Here is a 13,580-nt window from a genome sequence, read left to right as displayed (position 1 = left end):
AGTAGAGACCTGAGACCTGAGACCTGAGACCTTGCTTGATGTAGATTAGGATGCTTGTAATAGTGTTTTAGAGTTCTGGTACCAATTCCGTGGTACGCTATAGTAGCAGATGCTAGCCAAAAGTAAGAACCTTCTAAGCACTGCAAACAACATCTACTGTCTTGTCAAGCCTTGGTTTCATACTCATCTGTATATAGTTTGTTTGATTGTCCACTTTAAAAAATACACCACTAGTATATACTAGCCTTGATCGACTGAATACAATCTTACAGACCCACTAAGTTCATACCCCAAAGCTCATCTCATCTACGGAATATGTCGATCAGAAAGCGGAAGCCAGATTATGCACTTGCCAGCAGCCAGTTGGCCCCTTTAGCGTGATGCCGTAGGGTTTAGCTTGGTTAGTCTAGAGACCAGAAAGACGCTAAGAGGCGAAGTAAGGGTGTTCTGCAGTGTCTAAGTACTATTGCATAGCACGGTTCTTTCAATACCAGATCAATATACCTTATCTTGAAGTTCATGTAAGTTTGCACAGTTCTCGAGGACTTATCAGTGCCAATTGTTCTATAACTAACCATGAACCATATTTCAATATGATTAGTCATAATGCGGATGACATGCCAAGAAATAATGCCACAGACACAAAAAGAATTAAATAAAGTCAGTTTGAATCGCTCTACTGTCTTTACTAGAGTGTTTATTTAGGAGTAAATTTATCAGAGATATTTTGGGATATAATATTTTATATGTTTAGATGGTTTTATTATTTATTTTTGAAGTTTTGTGGTATGTGCTGTCCTGATGCTTTTTTTGCCTGCATTTGTTGTTTTGGCTGGGCGGAACTATGCAAAGATAAGACGGTTGGCCGCCTTTATGGTTTCTTTCTCAATACTCACCCTTATTGGCCAGATTAGAATTGCTCGATTTAGTATTTATCAAGTGGTTTTCTGATACCACGAATTAGCATAGCAGCAGAAGTTCAGGATAAGGTATGATTTAGGTCACATCTCCATTATCTTTGTAACTATTCAAATATTAATTTGTCAGTTATATTGATTTAGAACTGTAGTGTTTGATAGCTAATATACTTAAACAGTTAAACTAATTAATTTATAAATCACCTGACTTATAATTTCCTAAATTAGCCTAGCCTTCTTTTTAATTCACTCGTAACTCCAAGACTTGATTTTATTCTAAAGATCATCTTCAGTAGCCACCAGTCTCCTGTCTCCTATCGGCGTGTCTTTCTTGTGATGGTTCTATACCCATGAATTTACCGTCTACCTGAGCGCCTGTTGACTCTCCCACCATGGTTATCGATCTTACGCTTGACTCGGACTCCGAAGAGAGGAATGAGGTGAGCTGCTCTTTTACGCATTTCCGCTCTTTCAAATTTGGTTGGTGTCGTGTTATTTGGTGTTGTTCGTGCGGCTAGTTGTCTATCTAGTCTGTGAGCTAGCGGCTATACTGCATGCATGGATGTTTCTTGTTGTGAAAACTTATACAAAAGCCACAACATTTCTTGTTTTATTTTCTTTTTCAATCTCTCAAAAGAAACAATATCTGACAGTCTCACATTTGATTTCTTTTTTGTTATACTTGAGAATCGAGACATGTTCTTGTGACCTTAACAATTATGCTTCACTCATTCACTGCACTACTCCTGCTATAGTTCGTGAGAGGATCAGCTGACCTGATACATCCAGAATCATGTGCCATCGTCAGCACCACCTCTTCAGAACAACATCCCCAAGTCCCCTTCTACTCTCACCCACCGCCCTGCATCCTCAGTTCCCTCGAAACGAAAATCTGAAGATGTAGATGAACTACTGGCATCCTTTCTGCCCCGCCGGCCACAGTCACAGACATGGTCTTTTTCCCAACCACAACCGACTAACCGGGCCAATCAGCACGCCATCTCTATCGAGATAGAGGATGACGATGAAGATGAGGACGTCAAGTCTTTTCAAAATCACCGCCGAGTGCCAGCCGCTCGATCCTCTTCCTTTAACCCTAACACCGTTTCCTCTGCTGGCAAGGAAAACAGACCTCTGCAGATCAAGTCTAATGCAACATCTACTCGTTCATCTTCACCCCTCACCCTCACAGCCACCAAGGCCGAACCCCGACGCAGTCAAGACGGGGATGAAGACAGAAAGCAGAGTTCCTTCTTAAGCACCCGCCGGTCCCTCTCCTTCCAAACCCCTAGTCCAGGCCCTATCTCTCTCAGCGTAGTGATCCCCTCGCCTTCTCGGCGCCAGCAACAGGAACTCGATTCAGCCGACGTGATCTCGGTCCCATCTCCAATCGGCCTCTCCGAGGACTTTTACCCAACCGACGCGTATGAAAAACGTGCCTTGAAGGGTGCCTACCCCGTGGCCCGGAAAGTGGATCGAGCAGCCATTCCATTCACTATCGGCGCCCCTGGCCCACTGCTCACATCTAAACCGGATATCAGCGCCCAGCTGCACCAAACCCTGCAGCAGAAACTCGCGAAGATCCGAGGCCCTAAAGTAACCTTTGCATCGGGGGACCAGCACCAGCTAGCGCAGTTCGCAGCCAACTTTGAGTTTGTGAATACGTATAAGCTACGACAAGGGGTCACACCTGTCCCAGAGGAGTTCCTTGCGGGATGTAGCTGTGACGGGTTCTGCGATCCAGCGAGATGTCTCTGTCTCAGCAAGGAAGAGGAGACGAATGACCCAATGGTGCCGTACAAGCGGGCTGACGATGATGGGCGATTGCTGGTTCTTACACCGGAGTTCCTAAAACGAAAGGTCATGATCTACGAATGTAGTTCGAGATGTGGATGTGATGAACGCTGCTGGAATCGAGTGGTGCAAAATGGCCGGTCAGTCCGACTGGAGATTTTCTGGACCGGCAACCGAGGGTTCGGTAAGGTCCATTCCCAGCCCATACTCCATTTACACAAATCCTCCATATATATATACTAACGAAGAAAAAAAAAAAAAAAAAAGGCCTCCGCTCCCCCGACCCCATTCGCGCAGGCCAATTCATCGACTGCTACCTAGGGGAAGTAATCACCAAAGAAGTAGCCGACATCCGCGAAGACGCGACGTCTCAAAAAGGCCCCTCATATCTATTCAGTCTCGACTTCCTCGCCACCGGCGAAGACAGCAAATACGTAATCGACGGACACAGATTCGGCAATCCAACACGGTTCATAAATCACTCGTGCAACCCGAATTGTCGTCTAATTCCCGTGACTCGCAACCACGCTGACGATTACCTGTACGACTTGGCTTTCTTTGCGCTGAGAGATGTACCACCCATGACGGAATTGACCTTTGACTATAATCCCGGCTGGGAGAAGGTGAGGAAGGTTGATCCGAATGCTGTGCCTTGTCTTTGTGGGGAGAATAATTGTCGTGGTCAGCTTTGGCCGAATCAGAGGAAGGCGAAGAGGGGGTGATTCTTCCCTTCTTCTTTCTTTCTTTCTTTCTTTCTTTCTTTCATTCATTCACTCTGCAATAATTCAGCCCTCTTGTCAATTTCGAATTATGATATGATATGATATCATATGCATGGCATGGGAGTGCGCGTTGAGTCGATGATCAGCAGCATTGATTGCATTTCGTTGTTGAGGTCCGGTACATGCGATTATCCTTTTTTGCCCCCATGGTGCTGTTAGACATCTTCCGGCGTTCTTGTCTCGCATTGCACATTGTTCTCAGGGGAAGGGTTCAACATACTCCATTGCTTTGTTCAAACTTTTACATGTGAATTTCCTCGTCTTGATATCAGATACCCCGGTGGTTTCAATTACATCTTCTTTTCTTCTTCTCCTTCCCCACTTTACTTTCGATTTCAAACTTACAGAGTCCTGTGTACACTGGTGGCATTTAGACAATTAACAGGTGGATAGTGTATTTTCAGCATTTTGTTCTATTCTATCTTATGCTGAGATGCAAAAGATAGGTAGACTGAAACAAGCAAGCAAGCAAATTGAAGGAATAATGAAATGTTCATTATGTATGCTAATCTGCAAGATATGCAGTTGCATTGTCCTGAATGATATGTCCATAGCAGGAGATATAATCAGATAATCAGATTCTGAGAATCATTATCAGAAGATAGAGAAATAAAGTAAAGTAGCAAGCAAACACGCAACAAACCCTCTAAAACAAAAACAATTCAAAGTAAACTCCACTCCATTCCACTCCATCCAAATCAAACAAATATCACAATTCACAACTCACGAGGTATCCGCCAATTCCAATTCAATAGACATATCAAGTAAACCCGCTCAAACCCAACAAACCAAACAACCCTAATTACTCCAATCATCCCAAACCCCAATACCCTCACCCATCACCCATAACCCAATAAAACAATCCATGAAATAATCCTCGGGATCAGGATCACCCCCTCCCCTCCATAACCTCAAAAATCCCACCCATCACAAACCGCGGCTGGAAACCACTCCTCTCCAACACACCCCCATCCATCGACCCAAAAACACTATCATCCATACTATCCAACGCAAACCCTACCCCCAATAACGGATCCACGGGCCTCGGCTCCATTAAATCCAATCCCAGCCGCTCAATCTTATCCTCATCGGCACGGGACCGCTCCTCCGAGAGGGCCAAATCGACCTTCGAGGGCCGTCGCCGTAGCAGCATCATCGACAAGGATGAGGGGCGGTGGTGGTGGTGGTAGTACCGGAAGGGACTTTGGCTGCGGCTGCGATTATTACTACTTCTGCCATAGTAGGAATCTTGGCCATAGTTGTAGTCGGAGAGGGAGGTGGTGTTGAGGCTGCCGATAGCGTTGTTATAGTAGTGGTTATTGTTGAAGCGACGGCGGCCGGGAACGGGAGAGGAAGTGGGCGAGGAGGTGGGACTGGCTGTTGTGGAGCTGAGTGGAGTTGGGGTGGTGGATGGGATGGAGAGAGTGACGGAGAGGGATGGGGAGGATGGACCACCGCCGCTGCTGGGGTTGGCATTAATGGCGTTGGAGGTGGTCGGGGGGTGTGGATGGGGTGGGATTATTGTTGATGTTGCGTGTGTTGAGGTGGTCATTTTGTTGTTGCGGTCGGATGGTGATGAGGATGATGATGAAGGGAAAGAAGTGTGGAGGTGGAGGGGGGTGGGTTGGTTAGGGCGCATTTTTGGTTTGGTTGTGAGGATAGATGAGGATAAGTAGATAGATAGGTGGAAAGGAGGATGAGGATGTTCTCTGGGGGAGAGAAAAGAGAAAAGAGAGAATAATAATAATAATAATAAAAATAATAATAAAGTAAGATGGATAAAATAAGATGAGATGATGTCAGGTGGGAGCGGGCTGACCGACAATATGAATAATAAAGTAATTAAGATTGACAGATAAAAATCAATAATGTATGGGATGAGATTGGATGTTGATTGATTGAATTCAATAGAACACAGAGAGAGAGAGAGAGAGAGATTCGGAGGGAAAATTAGATCGAGTCAGGTGGTCCCCTCGGGTTTCGCCTCACCAAAGCAAAGCAAAGCAGGCAAAAGAGAACTTCCCAAGAAATTATGTGGGGAGACAAATTAGGATCAGGTCAGGTACAATAATTATCAAAAGCAAATATTAGTTGGTAAGTAAGTAAGTAACTGAAGAGTTGAATGACGACAATAACGTCAGAGGAAGGAGTCAGTCACGCCTCATTGTAGTATCAGGAACTGAACAAGAAACAGCCAGAAGTAACTAGAGCAGCAGCAGCAGCGGCGGCAGCAGTTAAACCTTCTTATAACTACAGCCCAGGCAAGAGGCCAGTTAGTAGGGCCCCCATTTGCATTCAAATCATACAAAAGCGGCAGGTAAGGAAGGAGAAAAAAAGGGAAATGGAATTAAGTGTAAAAAGTAGACTTGTGGACTGGGGATAAAGATGATTGAACGAGGGCGACTCAGCAAATTGCCGAACGCAGTGACGCTTTCCTTTTCCCTCGCCCCCCTCGTTGCTGCATCCGGCCATCTAAACTATCTTTCTTATCCCTTCCGACGGACCTCTCCTGCTTTGGCTTTTTTTCCCACTCCCCTTCTTTTCCGCCTGCGGACGTTCTGTGTTTTTTCTCCTTCCTTGTCTTTCATCCTTATACATACATACGTGTTCGTGCCTGCTCTCTCCCTACATCCGGATTTCAAAAACCCAACCTTCATCGTTGCCCAATCCGGTAATGCCAAGCATCCTGGGAAGCCAAGTTCATTGCGGAATATTAACCAATCAAACATCATCTTCTTCTATCTATTCCCTCTTTCTTTGTACTTTCTAGCTAGTAAAAAGAAAAAAAAAAAAAAAAAAAAAAAGCTGTACACATACACATACACATGATGTAAAACGCATGGATGAACTGACCTGCGCTCGGAACCAAGCAACGCAGTGGTTTCGCCCACACGCCCCCGCTATGCAAAACATCTAGTCTCGTAGCGATCAACAACTCCCTCCCCCTCTCTCTTCCCCTCTCTTCACTCACTGACAGATCACACAGACCAGCAAATGGATCACCCAAGAAACAAAACAGACAGACAGTAGATGATGGATGCATCGTAACATCGAGAACGGCACGGCAAGTAAGTATGAGGAAAGGGATAAAAGCAAGACACGCCAAAAAACAGGAGTAAACCAAGAAACGGAAAAAAGAATCAACCCAGAAACAAAACCAAGGGTGAAGATTTGGAATCATCCCCATGTTCACATCTCTAATAAAAATCAAGATCATGGCAACATCGCTCATATATCAACCAACCCATCTATTCCCTCACTCCCCCGATCGCCGTCGCTGTGTGAAGCTGCGTCGGATACTCTCTCCCCACACCGACTCGCCCAGCGACTGCATCACATCGTTCACGTTCATCGCGCTGTTCTGTCGCGAATGCGCCGGGCTGGTCTGCTCATCGTGCACATCTCCCCCACTGCCGTATGACGACGTCGTGCCAGCCCGCTCCCGCAGAGGCGACAGCGATGGGCTGATGCTGGACCATTCCGTCGCCGGGGAGTTCAGGACAGAGATCCGACCCAGCGGACTGGTATCGATGGGCGGCAGCTGGTGCCGTGTGGCTCGCCCGGTCGGGGACGTCGGGGACAGCATCGGCTGCTGCGACGATTCTTCTCCGGTCAGCGCCTCGCGTGCTTGTTCTCGTGGCCCCTCGGTCGCCGCCGGTTCATCGTGAGATCCGTCATCAATGAAGATCTCCGGCACCGAGAACTGAGGAACACCACTCATCCGGGCCGATTTCTTATGCTCAACCCGGCGCCGGAACTCGCGAGACCAATACAGGGTGTCAAAGAAGCCGATCACCGTCTGCCGACGGATAGTTTCCTCGACACGCTGCAGTCGCGCCCGTCTGCGCAAGAACTCTTCCAGCCGCAGACTCTTGCTGTCGCTGATCACGTTATAATGGGCCAGGATCATGAGACAAGAGTGGAACGAGATGCCGCGCACCGGGTCTGCCGACACAAGTACCTCCTCATAGAACGCGTTCAGCCGTTGTCGGCGGTTGCGCACCACGTCCGTTGGGATCTGTCGAAGGATTCTGGCCATCTTGTCCAAGTCCAGCCCGTCGACCACTCTCCGATGCGCAAGCAACGAGTCGCGCTTGTCAACCCGGCACTCTTCCATGATTTGGCCGATAGTGAACTCCCCATCGTAGATCCGCATCGAAAACACCCCCGAGAGCTCTCCCAACAGTCGCGGAAACTGTTCTTTGGTGATATACCCGGTTCCGTCCGGGTCATATGTAGCCCACGCATGCTTGAAACGGCGGATATCCTCGCGACTAATTGCATAGAGTCCACTGCTCTTCTGGTACACGTACGAGAAGCTCTCAAAGATCAACGACGTGAACAAGGAAACGAAGAGGTACATGCTAATAATGTTCCAAGCAATGAAAAGTGTTCGAGCCCACGGCGCACTGCCACAGTCGTCCAAGAAAAAGTTACCGTCGTAGGTGCACATTGGAGGACTCATCGTGGCATAGTCTTCCATGATTTCGTTCCAGCCTTCTCCACAACTCATCCGGAAGAGCAGCACCAGCGCCTTGGGAACATCGCGGAAGTTGAGGTTGTCGGTCTCTTGTGAACCAAACTTCGTGAGACCAAAGGCTTGGTTCATGGCGATCGCGAATACTAGGAAGAGGACAAACCACGTGGCAATGAGGTTTCCGATCGACGTCAGACTCGCCGCGGCAGTTTTGAACAGCTGGTCAAGTTGGTTGTTTCGGGGAATAATAAGAAGCGTGATCGAGACCAAGAAGAGCTTGTTCAGTTCGTTGATCACCTGGCTCGACGAGACGAATCTCAAGATCGTTGTGATGAACGTTCCGGAGACAGAGAGCAACGAATACACATCCCATGAACTCCGGCTAAACCGATGCCAACCCAAGCCAAGCATCCGGATCAGAACATTGGCAATGTAGACGAAGTTGAAAACAAAGAATATGATCTCTGTACCATATTAGCGGAATAACTCGTCTGAAAGCCATAGGAAGAACAACGCACCTCGGGTTTGATCCCATACCTCCGGCTCGGGGTAGTATTCCAAGACCAGCAACAACAGATGAAGTGAAAGGATGAAAGTCACGCATCTTGCCCATGGACCATGTTTCTTCACGGCGACTCGGTAACTCCACATCTTCCATTGGCGGCTCTTATTGTCGAAAGAGCGCTTTGAAGGGGAGATTTGCCGGAGCAACTTCCTCAATTCTAGCCATGATCTCTGTTCAGCAGTAAGATACGCTACACCAGTCTCCTCTGTGTAGTTCCGCATGAACACAGATACGAACAGCGTCAGGACGAAGACGGCACCAAGCAGGTTGAAGATGATGAAGAAGAGCCCATTCTCCGGCGCAACATAGTCTTGCGGCTGCGTATCCACACCAGTAATGCTCATAGCACTGTCCTGCACGTCGATCCAGCCTTCTTGAGAGACAATTTGGAACAGAATGAAAAGGGAATCGCCAAAGTTGTCAAAGTCGTAGTAGGAATTGTCGGCCACTCGCGGAGAGAGAACATCCCAATTGAAAGGCGTGTTGTTGTACTCACCAATGCACTGATCCAGGCTTCCTGAAATGTCGCCATCATTGCATGACACCATTCGTCCGGCGAAAAGATTCACTCCGTAGATAGCGAAGGGGATCAAAAAGCTCATTGAAACAGCCGCGGCCTGCCAAGCGCATTAGATCCTGCCTCTCAGGGCTCGAAAGGGGCGGGCGGAACTTACAGCAATGACCTTCCATCCTCCAACAATGATCACTGAATGGAAAGTATTCTTAGCACTGTCACTGACATTCAAGAGCCTCAAAGCCCTCAGGGCTTTAAACGCTCCAATCGCTCGGGTGACGCCCCAATCTTCGAACAGGGATCCACCGACGCTGATCCAAAGTGTGATCAAAACTACTCCATCAAGAAAGCCCCAGGAGCCACGAAAGTACGCATTAGGCGTCCAGAAAAACCCGTCCGCTATAACCTTGATGATAGCTTCTATGGTGAACAAGACCGCGAAGCCCATGTCAGTGTAGGTAAACCAATCCCTGTTCGTCGTAAAGTGGTTCTTCTGGTAGATCGGTGTGGTTATGCAGGCCAGCAACACCATTGCGACAATGGCCGCGTAAATGAAGGCGGAAAATGAATACCAGACAGGCTTGTAAGGATCTACACCCTCCACTCGTTGAACTCCACGGCCCGGCCCCACGATACGCTGGCATAGCTTCCGAACGGGGTGGTCAGGCGCAAAGATAAACAGTGACTTGTTGTAATTGGGGTGTCGCATAAGATACTCTCGTTGGGCCCTTTTCCTCTGTTCAGCCGCTGAAACAAATTCCTTGGCCATCGTCCTTGGGTCCAGCTCATCAAATGTGCGCGGGATATCCAGCTTGGAATAGAAGGGATTTGGCTCTCGACGCATGATTGACGTGGTAATCTTCGTCCAGATCCGCGAGAAGAATCCTGGCTGGGCTGTCTCGGCTGTGGCTGAGTGTTCTAAAGGAACGTTGTCTCCCGGCCGGTTCTCAGGTGGTTCATCCTCATCAAGGAACTCCTGGACCACGGCATCCTTGAGCAACATTTCCAGTGCTGCTGGGCCATGATCGAGAGGATCTTTATACCGGCTCGAGTCCTTGCCCAGCTTGAAGATCTTGGAAAGAGACAAGTTTCCCTGCGAGGCCATGTTGACTTGTTTCTGCTGCAAGAACGCTTTAACCTGCTGAAGCCGTTTCTCATCCTCCGAGACATCGAAACTTTCCTGGATGACTGCAATGAACATGTTCAAGACAATGAAGTTGGCCAGGATGAACCATATTATCAAGAAAGCCGCAGATATCCAAGCGGTGTTGTATGACACTGTGTACGTGGTAGCGTTATATAAGATATCCGTCCAATTCTCGCTCGACAAGATTTGGTACATCCCAAGAAAAGAGTTGTAGATGTCGGCAAAGGTGATGATTATGGTATCGCCATCTGCGTCTTGCTCTGGAATTTGCCCACGAAAGAGCTGAGTTGCGAAGATGGAAGCAAGGAACGTAATCAAAAAGACAAAGAAGATCAAGTTCAGCAGACCAACTGCATTGCGAAAGACGACCATAATGAGATCCCTGGTCACCTTGAACGCGAGCACGACACGATATACTCGAAGAATTTGGAAGAGTGTAAGGACATCGTACGCTCGTTCACGCTTGATTGCTGGAATCTGAATGATGCACGTTATTACGACAAGGCCCAGATCGACCCAATTCCGCGTTTTCTTATGAAAAGTGCGCCAATCAGAGGCAAAACGTAGGATGATTTCGAAAAGGAAGACGAAAGTCATAACAAGTTCTGTGGTGTCAATAAATTGGGCCCGATCATCGCTCATGGAAGCACTCCTCATAGCCTGGACGACAAGATCAAAAATGATAATGCAAACCCAGAGCCACTCGGTCTTGTCATAGAGACGCTTGATCGCACTGACCTTCCGAGAGGCCAAATCCTCTCTTTCAGTCGTGTCTATCTTCTTAACGGCAAAAGCACTGCGCTGGCTTTCTTCTCGGATAACCTGAAAAGCGTGGGTGATCACTGCAACCAGCAAATTGACCATCCACAAACTCAATATGAGAAGCCCGCATATAAAGAAAAGAGAAGACGCAAGATAGTCGCTGTCGGCAGTATAGTAGAGTAGGTCGGTGAACGTGTTCGAGCTCATGATTACAAACACAAGCTCCAGCGAATTCACAATATTGTCAAAACTCAATGTCCCATTGTAGGGGTTGTCTCCTTCAAGACAAATGGAGCCTGCAGGACAGATGTAGCCTTTGGGAGAAGACGAACCGAAAGTATTATTCTTCTGAAGCCAAGGCATTTGTAGTCCAGTGGTCGAATTGACGTAGCCTCCACAAAATTGTAAGGAGCCGTTTGGATCATTCTGTGCGTAATCGCTTTCACCGTCAACGCCAAGCCAGACACAGGTTCGCCGAAAGCTTGATTTGAAGCTTTGGATGCCGACGATAGCAAACAGAAGCCAGAAGAAGCCGATAAGGAACGCTACGTGCGCAAGTAATGGTGCCGCTTTTTTGAGACTGCGCAGGATAACCTTGCCTCGAATGTCAGTAAACGACTTGGCTAAGTGTATTCAACAGAGAACTTACAGAAGTACCATTGGTCAGATTCAGGAGACGAAGAATACGAAGACAGCTCAGCATGCTGAACACATAGAGCTGCTGGCGAGTCTCGACTCCATAAATCGAGAGGAAGAACGACACCCAGTACGATACTAAGGCGACGAAATCAAGCCGATTGAACGAATGTCGTAGGAAGGCACGGTGGGCTAGTCGCACGCGACTTTTCTGGAGGGGGTCATCGGCCAATTGATTCTCCAATTGATTCAACCCGCCCGTAAAGGTTCGTATAATGGAAGCCTGGGGCTGTTCTGACATGGCAGACTTCCGCACTGAGAACTGCCGCTGTGGTATAATCAAGTTCTTCCCTTTCTCAACAACTGCTTTCCTGAATCCCATCGACCGGTCTAGGGTGCTGTATTCGGCAGGGTTGATAATCAATCCTGACACAAGGATTTTAGCGATAATCTCGAGCGTGTAAATAATGAAGATGGCGAAGTAAGGATAATCCATGGGATTTGCTCCCCAACGGACAGCTCGGGGAAATTTCCAGACAGAGCGTGCAGATTCAATGGTCAGCAAAATAGTCTGGACCACGATCACAATCAAAATAAAGGGTTCCGTGAACGGATGGACGAGTATATCACACAACCACATCCGCAGCGCATTATCTGGGCCTAGAATACCCAGCGATTTCCCTCTCAGAGGGTTGCTAATGCCGCGCCATGCCTTATTGTTCGAGGGCAATTTCTCTCCAGGAGCTGAACTGTTCAATGAACTGGTAGACGGCGCATCATGCGCATAGTCTGGCAAAGATGGCAGTGCCGGGGGCTCTTCCATTCGCGCATTCTTATGCGATTCCTCCCTGAGGATCGATTGTTCCACCACTTCAGGTTCGTTACTAAGGTTGACAATACGCTGGGACATCGACTTCATCATGGAACTGGCCCGCATCAAGGCAGATCCGGAAGCCGAGGGGGACAATGATCGCGACCTGTCCGCTGCATTGCTTCCTCCGCGGGATCTCCCCACGAAACCACCCTCCAGATTGTGTAGATCGTCACCCAATCGTGACCCCGAATGGCTGGTATCAGGAAATTGAACCGATTTTGTACCGCCCTGATCATTCTGGTGTCCATTGTCTGAGCCGGATGCTCCGCTTATGGGCTGGACATTTTGTGTCTCCGTCAACCGTGCGGTGTCGTTGTAGGTATCGATGTGGGCGAGATAGTGTTCGGCTCCGTCGAGCGGCACGGTATCTAGGTCAACGCTGGAGGGTGCTCGACTATGCGTCGGGGCAAGAGAGGTACTGGACGAGGGGTCAAAACTGAGACCGAACGAAGTCGCTTGAGCAAATGCCCCCGGATCTTCAATTGCGTCTTCATCTTCTTCATGGGAAATGTGAGGATGCGGGCGCGCATTGCCCGCCGCATTGGCCGTTTCAACGGGCGAATCCACCGCTATGCGCTCATAGTTTCTCCCTGTCCGGCCCCTACCGGTCAAAGACCGGCCCAGCCTTGTCGCAACACCAGCTGGACCTCCACGTTCATGGTCTGGCGATGAGAGATCCTGCAAGGGGATTGAGTGATCGGTGTGGAAATTATCGTCGTCGGGGCCGCGGTCATGGCTACTTGAAGCCATGGTGGGCAGTCGTCAGAGTGCTAACCGAAGGCAGACATCGCAGGCTGTCCAGGAAGAAAAGAAAGAAGGTCAGAAGGGCCCTGGGGAGCGTTGACGACAGAGGCCAAGTAAAAGCGCGCCGGGGAAAATATGGGACAGACTCCCTAAGTAAGTTAAAGTAGTACGAAAGGGCTGACGAACTTTGGTTAAGTTAGCGGTGGCACCCCGTGCGGAAACGTGGGTAAGGATCCAATCAAGCCAGGCAGCCGTCAAGAAGCAGCGGGCATGATGGGGACAGGAACCCAAACGTGTCGACTTCCAGATCACAGTGATGGTTATTATTGCTCGGTATGCGCAGCGGAGCTTTGGCTGGACGGCGCCAA

The 13,580-nt window shown here is 48.5% G+C and overlaps 3 protein-coding genes across 3 annotated transcripts; 1 reads left to right on the top strand and 2 right to left on the bottom strand.

Annotated features, from left to right (window-relative positions):
- The first annotated feature begins 1,214 nt into the window (after positions 1-1,214).
- Positions 1,215-3,471, top strand: clrD (histone-lysine N-methyltransferase Clr4). The gene is made up of 3 exons (XM_025629667.1): positions 1,215-1,357; positions 1,707-2,895; positions 2,979-3,471. The coding sequence occupies exons 1-3, from the start codon at positions 1,310-1,312 to the stop codon at positions 3,431-3,433; spliced, it is 1,692 nt and encodes a 563-aa protein (XP_025485359.1). The 5' UTR covers positions 1,215-1,309; the 3' UTR covers positions 3,434-3,471.
- A 911-nt stretch (positions 3,472-4,382) lies between these two features.
- BO87DRAFT_381900 (uncharacterized protein) lies at positions 4,383-5,045 on the bottom strand (the record flags this gene model as incomplete). The annotated part of the gene is made up of 1 exon (XM_025624580.1): positions 4,383-5,045. One exon carries the CDS (start codon positions 5,043-5,045, stop codon positions 4,383-4,385), a length of 663 nt encoding a protein of 220 aa, XP_025485358.1.
- A 1,490-nt stretch (positions 5,046-6,535) lies between these two features.
- Positions 6,536-13,373, bottom strand: cch1 (calcium channel protein CCH1). The gene is made up of 4 exons (XM_025629671.1): positions 11,608-13,373; positions 9,210-11,552; positions 8,489-9,152; positions 6,536-8,434 (listed from the first exon to the last, which is right to left on the bottom strand). Exons 1-4 carry the CDS (start codon positions 13,216-13,218, stop codon positions 6,750-6,752), a joined length of 6,303 nt encoding a protein of 2,100 aa, XP_025485357.1. The 5' UTR covers positions 13,219-13,373; the 3' UTR covers positions 6,536-6,749.
- Between the last annotated feature and the right edge of the window lie 207 nt (positions 13,374-13,580).

Source organism: Aspergillus neoniger, assembly GCF_003184625.1.
Source record: "Aspergillus neoniger CBS 115656 unplaced genomic scaffold BO87scaffold_1, whole genome shotgun sequence".
NCBI lineage: Eukaryota > Fungi > Ascomycota > Eurotiomycetes > Eurotiales > Aspergillaceae > Aspergillus > Aspergillus neoniger.
Note: the sequence above shows the minus strand (reverse complement) of the source record. Positions and strands in the feature narration are given on the sequence as shown.

Coding starts and splice junctions, on each gene's coding strand:
- clrD (XM_025629667.1), top strand. CDS start 1,310: ATGGTTATCGATCTTACGCTTGACTCGGACTCCGAAGAGAGGAATGAG. Junction 1,358..1,706: donor ACTCCGAAGAGAGGAATGAG/GTGAGCTGCTCT, acceptor TGATACATCCAG/AATCATGTGCCATCGTCAGC. Junction 2,896..2,978: donor GACCGGCAACCGAGGGTTCG/GTAAGGTCCATT, acceptor AAAAAAAAAAAG/GCCTCCGCTCCCCCGACCCC.
- cch1 (XM_025629671.1), bottom strand. CDS start 13,218: ATGGCTTCAAGTAGCCATGACCGCGGCCCCGACGACGATAATTTCCAC. Junction 11,553..11,607: donor ATCTGACCAATGGTACTTCT/GTAAGTTCTCTG, acceptor ATTCGAGGCAAG/GTTATCCTGCGCAGTCTCAA. Junction 9,153..9,209: donor GAGGATGGAAGGTCATTGCT/GTAAGTTCCGCC, acceptor TGCGCTTGGCAG/GCCGCGGCTGTTTCAATGAG.